The sequence below is a fragment of the Apostichopus japonicus genome, chromosome 12 (genome assembly GCF_037975245.1).
Source record: "Apostichopus japonicus isolate 1M-3 chromosome 12, ASM3797524v1, whole genome shotgun sequence".
NCBI lineage: Eukaryota > Metazoa > Echinodermata > Holothuroidea > Aspidochirotida > Stichopodidae > Apostichopus > Apostichopus japonicus.
This window is the reverse complement of record NC_092572.1, coordinates 21,564,904-21,582,063: the sequence shown is the minus strand read 5'-3', so window position 1 is coordinate 21,582,063 and position 17,160 is coordinate 21,564,904. Positions and strand designations below refer to the sequence as shown.

Here is a 17,160-nt window from a genome sequence, read left to right as displayed (position 1 = left end):
GCTTCAATTTCACGGGATCTGTTAAGATTAACAAAAAAGCAAAAAAAAAAAACAAAAACAAAAAATAACGTCTGCGAGGCTTTTATACACATTCACTTTAGATTATCAGGTTAGAGCATATCTTAGATTTTCTTATAGGCTACTTTTGCAAACAGTTTCAGATTGTCATGGCCACATAGGTTGCGTGTGGGCTAGATATGCCTTTTCAACGGAAGGTTTTCAATGTGTAAAAGATCGCTATTATCCTAGATTAGCTGTATTGATCAATAGTGGATTTTCGATTTCCATTATTTGCCGGTCGCAGCTCTTAGGTGCTGTGTGGTTCTCTCAAGCCTAGCTATTAGCTATTTTTACAGAAGACAAGTTACCTTTATGGCCAAAGCAGCGGCATTAGCCCTTACTTATGATCTTTGGGATTTTTTGGGACAACATGGGTATAGCCAATGATTCTGTGACATATTGAGGTTTCTCATCCCCTTTCATAAGAGATACTCTTCGCATTGCACAGAAACAGAAGTTTCCAGTGCGCGTTGCAAAGCTCAATTTATATGCATAGCATAAGTTGGAAAGAAGTGATGCCACAGTTTGTACGACCCACAACAATTACATAGTCTTACATGCAGCATTATTAGTGACAAGTGAATCAATGCTTTCGGTGATACAACCAGAGCTGCGCTCGCCAAATGGCAATTTGTTTATAATCCAAGTTCTCGCTCATGTATTGGCTTTCATACGTGACACGCTTTTCAGTTGGCCTATCTTGTGGAATATCTTTGTGGTTTGAACAAGTCTACCCCAATATTCAAGGTATAACCTACACGTATATGTTGTTCGTTTAAATTACAAACTGGCTCCTAATCCCTGCCGAGTAGCTCTTAGGTCTACCAAAATGCCCGTGACTAATGAGCCACTTTCCCCAGAAAGTGGCTCCTGAACATCAAATCTTAAATTCATCATTGGTCATGAGGGTCACAGCAATCACAATTGGGATAAAACAAAATAAAAACAAATTGGAATCATTTCTTACATAAAACATCCAAAACGACTGAAGCAGATAGGTTGAGAACATTGGATATCCAACAAGTAAGCGGTTTTTGATGATAACGTCGGTCACTTTGAAAGCGAACACTCTCACAATGCTCTGTTTTGTTGTCTGAAATATGAGTGGCAAATCTATGCGTATTGAGAAATGCGAAATCAATAGTTCGATGACCATCTTGTAGCAACCACGTAACATTATCCACCGTTCCTTCTGAAGAATCAACACAACACTCTGCTGTACTCATTTCGCCTTCGATGCTCGTACTACTATTCAAGACTGGATATCCTGTAACGATAAGTGAACATTTAATATCGTGCCAATTTTATGATTGTTGTAATTTAATTTTCGTCCTTCTCTTCCTCTTATTCTGGTTAGAAGTGGTTAGTGTATTTGTATATAATAATATAGGGACATGATGCATTAAATACCGGCATATCGTCGACCTCTGCAATTTTGCAGAGAGCACACAAAGGTATTAATCATTCTTAAATATGCTTCATCTCAATGTTTATCCATAAAAATCAAAACAGTCTAATCGGTGCATATTGATATCAGAATTTACAGCAGATAGCAAACCTTATAAAGATACGTTAAGAAGTTCTAAGTAACATTTTAAGGGTCGCAAACAGCGCAGAAAATGTTTTGATATATCATAGTCAAAGGAGCAGGAACTGCTGCTGCTGCTGCTGTTTTGCCATAGTCCTCATAGAACCGTCGGCATTCTCTTGTTTGCCTTTGCTCTTGCCACGGCCATTCCTCCATCTGTCCACTTCTTGATGTTATCGATCCATCCTGTTTTCCTACGTCCTGGCCTGGCATTCCCTTCTACTTCTCCTTCCACTGTCATCTGAACTAGGCTATCTGATCGGCGCTTCCAATGTCCATACATAGACAGCTTCCTCTTCCTTAACTGGAGAAGTAGACCTTCCTCTTCTGAAACTCCTACCCTTTGGCGGATCCATGCGTTTGTATTTCTATCTTTCCAGCTGACCTGAAGCATTCTTCGCCACACCCACATCTCAAGTGATTATATCTTCTTCATGTCATTCTGTTTTAATGTCCAACTTTCTGCACCAAGGAGCAGGAACTCTTAAGTGATAATAATGCTTCTATGGCGATTCCGGTTTTCAAGATAGCTTTAATCTGCTTGAATTTCGGAAAGCTCTTTAAGGCTTAATGAGTGCTAACATCTGCTCCTCAGTCCAGGTCTTACTGTGAATGGTAACCTATTGTTTACAAATTCTAACAATTCAATCAAAACATGTTCTATGTACTACATGTAAACAACACTGAACACCCTTGAATACAATTTGATGTTGACAATTGAGTTTTGTAATACACACACATGAAGACTGATCTTATGGTCTTTGGGTTAGACTAAGTAGTTCTAAGTATTAAATAATTGAAAAAACAATTGAGCTTTGTAATACACATGAAGACTGATCTTATGGTCTTTGGGTTAGACTAAGTAGTTCTAAGTATTAAATAATTGAAAAAAACAATTGAGTTTTGTAATACACATGAAGACTGATCTTATGGTCTTTGGGTTAGATTAAGTAGTTCTAAGTATTAAATAATTGAGAAATCAATTGAGTTTTGTAGTACACATGAAGACTGATCTTATGTTCTTTGGGTTAGACTAAGTAGTTCTAAGTATTACATAATTGAGAAATCAATTGAGTTTTGTAATACACATGAAAACTGATCTTATGGTCTTTGGGTTAGACAAGGTAGTTATAAGTAGTAAGTAATTAAGAAATCAAGGCCAGGGAACTTAAACACTAAGAAGTAATCATTTTGAGTTCTTATTTCCTAATAAACAAGCCTTTTAGACGAAGTTAATATTTCATTTAAACATATTAGTCAAGAGCAAAAATTCTGTATTAAACAGTTTAATAATTTACCCTGAACGTAAAGCAGCGATTGGAAACCTATTGGTATATCATTATCACTGTATACATAGCATGAATATTGTCCTGTGTCCAAGAAAGAAACGTTTATTATTCTAAAAGTTAAGGAAGACCGCATATCTTTCTTATTTTTCCCATTTATAAAATATCTTCCTGCTGATGAAGGTCCTGAGCCTTGAAGTCGTAGTAATTCTGTGCCATCTTTATCCAGTATGGCTGCTTTAATTTGATAGCCAACATCAAGAAGCCATTCTATCGATATACTGTTTCCTTCCAATGCCAGCCTTTGATGAGTAACTACGCTTTTCACTGTAAAAAGTAAAGAAAGAAAGTTCTTACAAAAATAACACAATGAAAGTTATCTATATGTTATGCAAGTATTATCTTGAAACCAGTGCTGGAATGTGAAACTCTCGAGACTGCTTGATTTATTATATAAGCATGTGCAAAATAATAATTTATTTATATTAACATGTTGAAAATCATACAAGTATGTCCACAAGTAATATGAACATGTCCAAAATAATATGAGAGTGTCGAAATATTATATGAATATGTCGAATGTAATTACTAACTTCATATTTGTAGTGAACATTTAGGCGTTTACATTAAGCCATTAGTTGCAAAATGTCCAAAATATTATAAGCTTATCCAAACTAATAGGAGCATGTCGAAATGTTTGTAAACATGTCGAAACTAATATATATGTATGTCCATAAATAGTTTAAGCATGTCAAAATAATATAAGAGTGACGAACAATACGAGAATGTTCAAAATAGTAAAAGTGTCGAAAAACCAATACAAAAGTCTCGAGGGTAACTGCTATATTCAATGAACATTTAGGCGTTTGAAGTTACGCCATATGTTCCAAATATCGAGCTTTTTATTTTGGTGTGCTGAAAACAAATACAGCATATCAAGCGAAAAGTAAGACGACGCCCAGTTCATCCATTCCCGTCTAAATGTATGTGTTTATATATTTTAATAAAATGTTGGTCGAGGACGATTTTATTTTCGAGATAATATTTATTGTGTTTTTTCGTAGCGCGAGTGGTCGACCGGCCTTAAGGTGCTGTGACTATCAGTGAGTTACGAAGAACCATTGTGTCCATCACACGGTTGCACCACTGATCTGTAGTTGGCGGCTTATTTCCACTTTTCCATCTTGAAATTTAGTAAGGTGAGAGTGAAGAGTAAGCGTGGGATACCTCTAGCCAAGGCTTAGTCTTTATACTCCTGGGCTAGTGTCATCTTCATTCATATCAGCTAGACCATAATTCGTAACCGGCCGAAATTTGTTCGTCGATATTGAATGATAAAATGTAATGCAGAACCGGTGATACTTTCCTCAATCCGTAAAACTAGTCGCTGTAAAAATCCCACGGCAGACCCATTCCAATAATGGGTAACCCTCTCAACTTGGTCAACTAAATTAGGTAGAAAGGCAACTCATTCACCCCAAAACTCCATCTTGTTAGATTATCTACTTAAGTATACTTCAACTATTTAGGTACATGAATAATAAAGACAAAACTGTTATTTTAACAAGCCTGGTAACCGTAATTAAGTATCACAATTCTCGGTTAAAAATTACCACAGTATAGTAGCTCATTTTCACTGTCAACGTACACATTTGTGATAACTATGTACTAGTCAGAAAGTTGTTAGCGCATGTGCATGATGTACGTAATTTCGTACGTTAACTTATTTGCCTACGCGTCATATATGAATAGTTTAAACACCTATAGGCAGGGCGAAACTACTCACATTACAAGGGGATGTTAAAAAGAAAACTGTTAGGTGATGGTCTTGTATTTACATATTCTGAATTATTTGCTTCACAAAAGCAGAAGAATGGTGCAATGTTATGATGTCACAATGATAACCATGGTGTCAGACGATACAGAGTAACCCCAAAGAAGGTATTGATAAGCTGAATATGTTTTCGACATACCAATATCAAAGTTAGATATTTGGAACACATGGTGTGACTTCAAACGCCTAAATGTTCACTAAATAAAGTTGAAGTGCGCCTGCCAGGTACACGCGAGACGTTTGGACATGCTCATACTATGTTTGGACATAATTATATATGTTTGGACATGCTCATAATATTTTGGATATACTCATATTAGTTTCGACAATTCTATTTAAATTTGGACATGCTCATATTTAATTTGGACATACCAATTATTTGGAAACATATGGCGTAACTTAAAACGCCAAAATGTTTACTACAAAATTGAATTTAGCACTTACATTCGACCATCTTGGATTACTTTTCGACACTCTTTTAATATTTTAGACATGCTCATTTAATATTTCGACACTCTTATTGTATTTTGGACATGCTACCATAATTGTTGGACATACTTATATTAGTTCGACATGTATATATAAATTTGGACATGCTTATATTATTGTGGACATGCTTGCATTGTTTTGGACATTTTATACATATGGCATTCCGTAGTGAAATTTAACATGTCTATAACAAGATTTCCGTCTTATACAACATAACATTCCGTTACATAGCCTTCCGTTACGAAAACGGGTTAAACATGTTGGCAGGAATATGTGGTGACATGTACTGTAGCCAAACTATATATATATATATATATATATATATATATATATATATATATATATATATATATACATATATATATATATACATATATATATATCGGAGGGGCAATATTTCCTAATTACTAGAACATTTTTAACTTACACATAATCTCATACTGGTCGTGTTTATAGAGACAGCAGTTTCTCCAAAATTTCCTTAGAAAATAAATAAATAATCAATTTTATAGCTAAAAAAGCTTTGCATAACTTCAAGAAATTGTACGGTGTCAAATTGTGGTCTAAATGAAAATACTAGTGCAGGAAACTTAATATTTCTGTGTTAATGTTAAGTTTTTTCCGGAAAAGAAATTCGGAAACGTGAAGTTTCTCTATATCTGGTAACATTATAACATTACAACATAATTAAGATATCAGTTTGAAAACCACTCAAGGTACAACACAAACGGTTATTAAAATCTCACCTTCGGCTTGTTCAGATAAGGTTAAGAACAGTATTAGTAAAACAAACATTGTTAAACGTAGGTTTCATCTTCCTTTTCGTAAAGACTGCTAACGTCATTTTGTTCACCGCCTTTGCCAAACATATTATTACATGGCGTTATGTGAAAACAAATGAAAGAGGGCTACTGGTAGTGGTTATTGATGATCAATTACATGGTTTCATTAACAGTAACAATAGGACAAAAATGTTAGAAAACGAACGGTTATAAAACTCACCTACGGCTTGTTTAGATAAGGTGAAAAACAGTATCAGTAAAACAAACATGGTTAAACATATGTGTCTGTTTGCTTCCCTTTAGACAGCGCACGTCATTTCGTTCACCGCCTTTGCCAAACAAATCGTCCCTTGTTTCACGCACTGACGAATATACTTATTATTTTATTTTGTTTTACGTAGTGACGAATGTTTTTAAAACATTTATATGCGCTTAAAAATTGTTCTACATCCTTTAAATTTGAAACGGCTATAAAATATAATTTGTTGTCTGTAACATAAAATTAAGATACTGCTTGAAAGGTATTATTTGTGATCAAACATTCAGTTGCAAAGCAGTGAATTGATTTGGATCGTGATAGATAACTTTCTAACATTCGTCAGTACGCGAAACAAGGGACGAAATGATTACATGGCGTTATGTGGACACAAAATGAAAGAGGACTACATGTTGTGATTATTTATTTTCAATTTAATGGGTTTCGATTAAAAGTTACAAAAGGACAGAAAGTGTAAGAACCCAATCACAGTATATCGTAGTTAACGTATTACATATGTAGTAGCAGTAGATCAGAACCGTGATAACAGCTGATCATTTCCTAAATAGGTCAACGAACAGCTTCGTAAAGTCGAAACCTTTCATTTAAAATAATTCGTTATATTTAGACAGTTTTTTCTACCCCTATGAATATTTACCTACTTTTCATAATAATAACCACACAACATGTAGCAAAACTGATTCAAAAATGCTGTATGCAGTTTGAGCTACACAATTCTTTGGAAAAAAATATGAAGAAATAAAGCAACCCCCCCCCCCCCCCCACAAAAAAAAAAACATTCGGTAGCTCCTAACATCCAAATCACCAATGTTCAAATGAGCTTAAAATCAATGTATGGAAACTGTCTTCACAATTTGAAACAGAAGGAAATCTAACAGTTATCAAGATAAACAACAGAAAATGGAATGATAAGGAGGTATGTGAGGTGTTGGACTATTCGTAATGTTTATTTTTGTAAGTACTCTTACTCGTTTTAATACTCGTGCTGGGGTATTGACGCAGTAGAGTATTCGTCATTCTGTACCAGGATCTTAAAGTACTCAGGCTAGATTTAAAGCATCTGGTACACGTAATATGGAAACATGTGGCCGCCATGCACATAAAATAACGCGGGGTCGTAAATTACATAATGACATGTTCTATTTTGTATGACATAAATCACACTTTTAACATATTTTTCAGAGTATTAAATTTACAACAAACAATACAAACATGGACAATAGATTTACAATATGAAGACAGTTGAAGGAGAGATGGACATAGCAGTTTCGGATAAAGAGCTTCATCCATTCTTTAAGCATTATGTAATCACTGAAACCCCAAGGATTTAACTGGATTGCACCCAAATCACTGAAACAGCATTTAACTGGATTGCACCCAAAACATTTAAACCGTAGCATTTAACAAAATTGCACCCAAAACACTTAAACCTGCGGCAATTAACTGGATTGCACCCAAAACACCTAAACTCTAGCAATGAACTGGATTTCACCCAAAACACTGACACCCTAGCAATTAAGTGAATTGCCCTCAAATTACTGAAACCCTATGCAATTAACTGGTTTCACCCAAACCACTGAAACCCTATAGAGCATTTTCCAACTGGCCACCAGTCATGGTTCGCAAATTATACAACAATTTGAGGAGTTTTTAAACAAGTTTGCTGTTTATTGCTGGTAAGATTTTGTAAAGATATATTCTATATTAACCTTAGCTTTTCATTGCGTAAAAAATCGCTTGATTAAGGCATTGTCATGGAGTAACATTGATATATTTGTGCGACAATCTGAAGCTAAAAGACAAGATAAATAATGGGCAAAATGTACGAAGTCGCGCAATCGAGTAGCGGTTCAAAGTAGCAGTGAGGCACTGTAAGGCTTAGTAATCGCGCACACTTATAGCTACTGCAGGGACATAGCCAGAAATTTAAAAGTGGGAGTGGGGAGAAGAATGTTAAAAGGGGCCCTTCTCACAAAGGGAGCATTATTAAATGTGACATAGCGCCATGATTTACAGAGAAAACGTTTGCCCCAAAATGCCTCCCACGTTCCAAGAATTAAACAATAATAAGAGTATAGTATTACGTAGCAGACTGAAGAACTTTTAGAAAAATTGCGAAGGGTCGCTTAGCTTCCTTTTAACCTGAAAAGAGGGCTATAATGATATTTCCTGCTTTTAGTTAAAACAAATTCGGGGTACTCAAGAAAGGGGGGGGGGTCGCTCGCATTGCTCACCTGGCTTCTTATATTACTGTATAGTATATCTAGTTTATACTAGTAGATACCTAATGTACTAAAGCGCCTAAAGTTTTGTTCATGGAATGTATTGATGTTGTAGATCTGTAATATAGAGAACTGAACAGCAGTCATAGTGGTTAGTATAATATTGCGATTTGGCGAGTAGATTTTTAGTCATGGTTGTCATATAGCGAGCACATTTTAAACATTTGCCGAGGCCATAAAACCTTTAAAACATGATTTATTATAGCAGAAGTCATGGATACTTTTCAAAGGCTACATGGTATACTGATTTTCCATATTGAGTAAAATAATCCTGTTGCTCGTGAGGTATAAATCTCATTTAAGAACAGCAGAGTTCAAACTCTGAAAAGCCTTTTACACGCAACCTAACGATGGGAATCATTGGTACTTTTCATACTTGGTGGTGGATTCAAAATCATGAGTAGAAGACCTCTATTGTTTTTGGTTGAGGTGTGTATTGCCCTCTCACGTTGTTTGACGTCAATGACATAACTTTTATATTCTCCATAATAGGGATTGAAACATTCCATGTTGATTGTTAACATAAGAATATCTGTGGTTCACTCTTTTGGCGGATTTGTAATTGTACAATCGTTAATGGTACTTAATGGTACTTAGCATAAAAACGAAAGAGGAATGTATTTTAACTGTAATGGAATTTGCGCCTGCATAACTAACTCACATTATGTTAGCATTCAGCTGGCTGTCTGATAATCCCCGCACAGAGAAAGAAAGATTGTTTTAGTTTCAGTTGACTACTTTAATGGACTTGTGCCATCCATTGTTATTGTTTCGGTGTTACCATAAACGTTACACTAGGCATAGTGTGATTAACTTATGATGTTATCATTTAGTAGTGTTTTTGGTGATAATCGATCCAATAAAATATTCGATATGTTGAACGAATTATCTACATTTTCTCTTGATCACCGAATATTTTTGTCACTTATTTCATTTATATTGAAGGTAACAGAATTCATAAATAGATCAATAAATTTAAAGTTTATGTGCGATTACCTTTGGATACCAAATCGGTATCGTTGACTAAGCACAATGTTAAAAATGCGTCAACATATACTGTAATATCATGCTTTAAGAGGGAATGTACCTATTGTTAATATTTTTGTGTTCATAAATATCTTTATTTCAGTTTTTATTTAAGTAATAATATCCGAGTATTGAATATTCTAACATTAGCAGTTTTGGGTAGCCTTCTATTTTGCAGGACTATGCTTGCTTGCAATTGGAATATTTAACATTCTTTTCATATTAGACTTAAGTAAGTATAAGTACGGGCTATCTCTGTTGAAGTTCTGTCGTGTCAAATTTATGTCACGCAGAATACTTTCATTTCTTGTGTCTATACTTATAGTTTGACAACATTGTTTTTAAGTTTTTTTCGTGTTCCGCTTACAAAAATTTGGTTGAAAATTCTGGGATGACTGGACTCCTGAATGACATGTCCATACACAAGAGGCAGGGAGAGGAAGAATAACTGGGATGTAGTTGATGGATGAAGGAGCCAATAACAGGATGTAATAAGTTTAGCAGGTAAATATTATTCGTATTGACAGCGCATTGTGATAACTGTAAACGCTAAATAAATGGAGGAGGTGGGTAGAATACATTTAACTAGGGAAAGAACTCCTTTTTTTAGGGTCATGTTTATCATTTGTACATTCTCTTTTCGAAAGGGAATTCATGTTTAATATCGTCCATGACCATATTGGTGATGATTTTGACATATTATTTTGTATGCGGGTTATTTTTCCAGACAGACAAGCCATGCCTTTTAGCCGTGATTGTTACGCAACCAGCAACTACCAAAACGTTTAGCAACGATATCACAAATACTTTATTATGTCCAGTCCTGTAGCAATCATTTGTGAATCATTTTTGAATTCCCGCTAGATAGATATGATGTGTCTAAATGAATGCGACGTCACCTGCGTCCAGGTTTGTCACATTCCCGCTAAATGTGCCTGGTTACAAGGGACTGGTCTAACAGTCACGATATGATCAAAGAAGAATAGGATCACGTGATTTCCGTTCGGTTGTTAGCAAGTTATCGTTAAGTGGTTAATATCTTTCACTTTGCCTGTTAACCTTCTTATATATTCAATAACGACGTGTACTATGTTAACGTAACGGTGAATATTTCCTTGTAGAATACATCATATGACTACAGGTTGATACTGTGTGTGTGTGTCCCTTTAGCCGTTGTAAGCAGTTAGCAGGAACACTCTTCAAAAGGGGAAAAGAGTATGAACAAACACACTAAATAATGGTGAAAAATGATTAAAGTATAAACTAAATATGAACTATTGCTTAATCCAGAAAGTTACTTAATACATAGTATACGGTAAATTAATGTATTCAAAGGTTATGAACACAGAGCAACAATTTTATCGACATGCAATTCGTGTTGTGATTGTGTTGGGGCACAGTAGCCTCCGTATACCTTCCTAATCAATCCGATATTAATGCTTGCGTAGAAGTTCTGTTCAGATATTTTGATCCTTATCGATGCAAGAGGAATCTCATTCCGATGAAACTCGTCACTTACATAAGGGGGTGGGGGTCGAGTAAAGTCCTTTTCTTCACTGGTTAGGCATCTGGTGGAGGGACCCAATGACCATTTCAATGTGGCCTATATTACGGTCAGTCGGCTGCTGTTGTCAAAGATGACGAGAGGGTTCAGGGAATACAGCGGTCTGGCCCGCGCTGAAATTACGGGGTCCCGAGGAAATAAGAACAACATAAGAAAGATGAAGAAAAGGAAGCCAATGACGTTATTGTACCATGGCCTGCTAATTATATATGGACGCTTGCACTGTGATACGTTATTGACTTAATTACTAGGTCAATATTTGCATTTCACGATAGTATTGTAAATATATTCATCTTTAAACAAAGTTGCACAATGATGTACAAGAAAGACGCACACAGAAAATTATTCGTTAGTTCATCATTAATATTACTTTAGCTTTGAATGTCATTTAAGCTTGATAAAAGGAAGAGAAATTGTGCTCTTTGTTACCAGAAAATGAGGGTAAAATTACGGTAGCCACTGAAACGATATGCAATGTACACGGCCGAGAACGTATAGAAAAGTATAATAAAAAGTATCTTACTGTTTATTATAATTACAGACTGAGTTTAACTGACTTTTTGGCATCCATGGAATGGATAAATTTACAACACTAGCTGTAACAAGAAATTATGAAGTAAAAATTTATCGAATTAGAAACCTATGAGTTAATGTGTAACTTATATATGGAGGAAACTACTATTAAGGTAGCACAGTAGGGTTGTTTCGTTCCATAACTTTCAATTGACTGACTCTGTTAATGTTATCTATTATATGAATATATCAGAAACTCTTGAGGTTGTTTATATCAAGAGAAGAAGAAAGGGTATTTTTCATATAACCAATGAAAGATCAAAGTTGCATGTATGTTGTTATACAGTCTTTCAACTTTACCCTCAACATATAAAGTATACTAATAATCATATATTACAGAAAAAACACCAATTGATACCAATGAGAAAATCCGGGTCTACTATCCTGCATGATAACTATATAATTGCGGAGGTAAACCCTGCTGTAGTCAATAATGACTGCCGATCAGAACATAGCTGACACCCAGTTCTACAGGTGGTGGTCAATAATGACTGCCGATCAAAACATATGCCACACCCTGTTATACTCTACAGCATGGCATATGTGGTCTGCTTAGGTATAGGTCTCGTGACTTCAGGGAAATCTTGAAGTTTCGTAGCAGTTACCAATCGCCAGTATTAGAATCTAGGCACACTCAGTTCACATTCCAGCATGGTAGATGTGTTCTGCATAGGAAGGTTGAGCGGTATCAGGGGCTCTCATAGGTAAATACGTCGTAGGTATCGGTATCTCATAAGAACTGTCCGTGATTAACTTTTCAAATATCTGTTAAGGGATAATGAGGGGACTTTTGCAAGAAACTATCAACAACAAAAATGCTTAATATATATTTAACGTTGCCTGAACTGAACTTCTTTACATTAAAGGTACAATCAAATCAATAGAAATCATAAATAAGTTAGATATGAATATTTATGGGAATCTCAACACAACAGGAAAGAGAGCCCATACCAAGCGTATTCAACAGTGTATTTTAGAATACATTATGTCGTTGTTACACCGAAGTTAGGATTTATACACCGTCTGACATACCACATATATTTAAAATAAATATCAAGTAAAATGAAATCATATGAAGCCACATTAGCTGGTAATATAAGACATCTGTATAACTACAACTATCGATTATCGTACACTGCCTAAGGTAAAGCTACATATTCAGTTACATTGTTATCCTTGCACGTGACTTAGCACATCGTGATGGTCGACATAGGACCTTTATTGTGAATAAAATGCCGCTTTACTTCATGTGGTATATCTGTGGCAGTTTTCTTTGTCAAACCATAACATTTTATGAATTCTATTACGCGTTTCTATATTGGGTTAGTTGTCCGAATGCTTTAACTCGGTTGTTATCGTGGGGAAGCAGGACACTTCGCCCAACAACCATTTCGCCCAACTGCCATTTCGCCCAACCTTACCATTTCGCCCAACCAGCCTGGTCATTTCGCCCAACCAGCCTGGTCAATAAGCCCAACCAGCCTGGTCATTTCGCCCAACCAGCCTGGTCATTTCGCCCAACCAGCCTGGTCATTTCGCCCAACCAGCCTGGTCATTTCGCCCAACCAGCCTGGTCATTTCGCCCAACCTTGATTAAATATGATACTTGAAAAGTAAACGTTCGGGAATTGTTAAAGTTACAGGATACGAACCGAATATTAAGGAAACTTGAGGACCGATCAGTGTGTTGGGGGTTAGGTTTGATAGTAAACGTTCGAATATTAAGGAATATTAAGGAAACTTGAAGTCCTTTTCTTTGTATAACTTTAGTAAGGAAACGTTACAGAATACGAACCGAATATTAAGGAATCTTGAGGATGGATCAGTGTTTTAGGGGTTAGGTTTGATAGGTTTGATAGTAAACGGTCGGGAATTGTTAACGTTATTAACCGAGTATTAAGGAAACTTGAAGTCGTGGTTAAATTGATTAGGCCTACATATGTGATTACATATGTGGTTACATTGATAAATATTACGGACGGGTTTTATATATATATATTGTTTTTCACTTAACGTTCCGGAATTGTTAGTCAGTAGGATGGACCAGTATTTTAGGGGTTAGGTTTGATAGGTTTTTATGAAGACCGATTCCCCTGTGTTTGTATAACATAAGATTAACACTATGTAGAACTAGATAAACACATAACTGCTGTGAACAATACCCTTGATTAATGCCTGGCGGACTTGATAAACCTTGACCGAAGTCATCAAGCAGAACAATAGGTGTAGTAATAGTAGTGTAATCCTCCCATTATACCCGAAATAACTGCTCAGACTCCGATCGATATCGAGCGGACCTCACTTTATTTACCTATTACGAAGTAACCTTACCCAAAATAAATCAAATTGAACTGGTGGAATAGAAAAAGTAATATTATTCTGACTGAATATTAGTAAAAATAAGGTTGGGCGAAATGACCAACACGGTTGGGCGAAATGACCAACACGGTTGGGCGAAATGACCAACACGGTTGGGCGAACTGACCATGCTGGTTGGGCGAAATGGCAGTTGGGCGAAATGGTTGTTGGGCGAAGTGACTCGCAAGCGTTATCGATACCAATAAAATCGATACCAATTAACTAAACCTCACTATATATTGTCTTTTCGATTCCATTTCCTACCCATGGATTCCAATTTGACAATTGGGATGACTAACATGATGAAATTAAGGAATGTTGAATATAGGCGGATTAGGATAGAGTTTATGAACTACTGCCTAAACTACCTTTAACAGCTTGGTAAAACTTCTTATCCTAAGATTCAAATAAAATCGGGGATGGAATTTTATTCATTGTGCATGTGTAACTGATGTTGATACCACCTACGCAACGTAATGGTGACTGACATCTGTTCTAAAGATGAGTAATATATTACTTACAGCTACGAATGTTCCCCTCAGATGATGAATGGAAGGTCGAAGAGATGAGTTATGATTCCAGCAATCGAACAAGATTTTATCTCTGCAGATGATTAAGAAATCAAATCAAATAGTGAATCAGCAGATGCAGTGTACTATTTTATATGTTCAATGTAAATATGAAATACAAGAAGTGTTATACTAATAAACACATTTAATAAATTTCACTTTCATGATCAATTTCTTGTAAGATTTCCCACTAGAAATAGTGAGGCTATTATTTGGTTAAAATAAAGAACTCTTTCAACGATTTACATATCAATGAGTATTACATAGCTCTAATTAAAGTGACTATGGAAACACTCACTTGGATGAGAGTACCTGAAACAAGTCAGCCCACCATAACACGCTAAATTCATTTATGGTAACCTAAGTAGACTTAAGTATAAATAAATACTCCACAATTACTCTATCATATTAACTTTTTAATCCAACTACAAAATTCGCATACACTGTGTGATAGTTGTACAACCTACAATAATTTTTAAAATATTTGTCTGTCAAATAGAAAAATACAGAATTAATTACACACCGACTTCAACTAGTATGGAATGCGGTTACCTCGACACTTATAGAATGAAAGGGTACATTAAAGATTGACTTCTCTCTTACTTTATCTGCAAGAACTTCTCTGGCCAGGGTGCTGATGGTGTGGTCGCTTCTCCGTCAACACTAGTAACTTCCTTGTTGACAGGAAATGGTGGGTTTCCTAAGAGATGTACGGGTGTAGAAACATCGAAACTAGTATATATATATTCAACTTGTGTATGGAGGGAACACCAGTTCAGTTCAGTTAATATATTTCGCATATACGTAGACATACAAAACAGTGCAGTAATGGTATATACAGGATACTAGAAAAAACATAAAATGTTTATCAAAGCCAGTAACCCTAAAAAAAAAAAAAAAAAAAAAAAAAAACAGAACAAAGTAAGAAAGAAAAACAAAAATGTACAAAACAAAATTGACAATAATATCAATCACGGTACTTGGAAGAAAGATAACTCTTTAGTTTATACTTAGATGAAGCAAATGATTTCGAATATCTTATACCAGTTGGGAGATTATTCCATATTTAATAACAGTAATTGTTTAGCAGAAACTTTCCATGTTAAGAGCGGTGTCTAGTGACAGAGAATAGTACATTTGTTCTCGTGACGTTTGTGATATCTGACCCAAATCTTCGGTCTACAATATTTCGAAAGACAGGAGGCAGTGCATTGTTAAAGTATTTGTAAGCAACAGTACACATTTTGAAAATGTGAACATCGTTGACTTTTTGAGCACACCAAGAGTACTGTGCAGAGGATTACTAGGAAAATGCCAGTGGCCAAGGTAATCATGTCTTCCAGACATTTGTTCAGCTGGGTGTCTGTCATGAATATTATCAGACTCACTTCTTGCCCTCTTGCATTCACTCTACTTATACATCATACTACCAATTGCTGTACATGCTGTAATTAATTTCAGACAACAAATTATGCCCATGTCTCTGCTTCTAATAAACTAACCTTAAATACCGATAAGAGCAGTAATGTAACTTTCGTCACCAAAAAAGGAAAATGTGCAATATTATAATTTGGTACTGGATTGCATTTGACGGTATTTCATGTACAATATATCTAGGTGTCTCTATAGATAATTATAATAAGTTGATTTTCTTTATAGAATATTTACATGTTTCTTCTGCATTCAAATTACTGTAAATATTTGAGCAAATCCACTTGACTCAGAATTAAGTGAAACTCAAAAACTTGAGTTATCTGTGATGTACTTATTTTATTGGAGATAAATATATTCGATAAAATTCAATTTACTAATCATATGTGAAACATGAAACTTTTTTATGATAACTGCTGTAGTATTCTGTTATAATAAGCAACGTATTTTGTTATTGAACACTTTATTATTTGCTACAAGGATTTTGTTATAATTAAATTTCTTTACCAGCTGCCATAATCTCCCATATTACTACTGCTGTAGACCACACGTCACTTGATTCTGTATACTGATTCAACAGTAACATTTCAGGTGGAAATTGGTTCAAAGTTACCGTAGGAACCTGAAAATAAAAAGGAATTTATAACGAATGAAAGTAATTGAAAGTAATTAATATATTAATGTTTTATTTAGGTTATACTTATCCAGAATTTTACACTTGTGTCAATAGACTCACAACTAATTTTTGCTTTCTTATGTCGAAATGATGATAAGTTAAATTGGAAAATAATTCAATTGTGCATAGATTTCGATCAACATTAAACAGTGATTTGGATATGGAGAATTTTTAATTGCATTAGTGAAAAACAGTTTAGAACAGTCCATGTATGATATTGAAATTTATTGAGATTTCCATTAAAATAATCATAATAATCTACTTCTGTAATGAAGTCCACAAAATATGCCAAACCTCCAACGAGAACAAGCAATTCCGCTAGATTATTGTGTTTTATTAAGCATGATCTAAATAAACTTGTTCAT

General features: G+C 35.1%; 1 protein-coding gene across 4 annotated transcripts in view; it reads right to left on the bottom strand.

The window, feature by feature from the left end:
* Nucleotides 1-1,099: 1,099 nt before the first annotated feature.
* Nucleotides 1,100-17,160, bottom strand: part of LOC139977852 (uncharacterized) — a 63,872-nt gene continuing 47,811 nt past the window's right edge. For 2 of the 4 annotated variants that reach the window (XR_011796722.1, XR_011796723.1), the window contains exons 17-18: nt 2,947-3,261; nt 1,100-1,327 (exon numbers count right to left, since the gene is read on the bottom strand). Coding sequence is in view for 2 of the 4 variants with exons in the window: in XM_071987540.1 (XP_071843641.1) it covers nt 12,401-12,526; nt 14,641-14,722; nt 15,292-15,388; nt 16,627-16,741 (420 nt within the window). In the remaining 2 variants the exon portion in view is untranslated. Of the gene's footprint in view, nt 1,328-2,946; nt 3,262-11,609; nt 12,527-14,640; nt 14,723-15,291; nt 15,389-16,626; nt 16,742-17,160 lie in introns of those variants that run through there. The other 2 variants (XM_071987540.1, XM_071987538.1) reach the window with 2 other exon arrangements.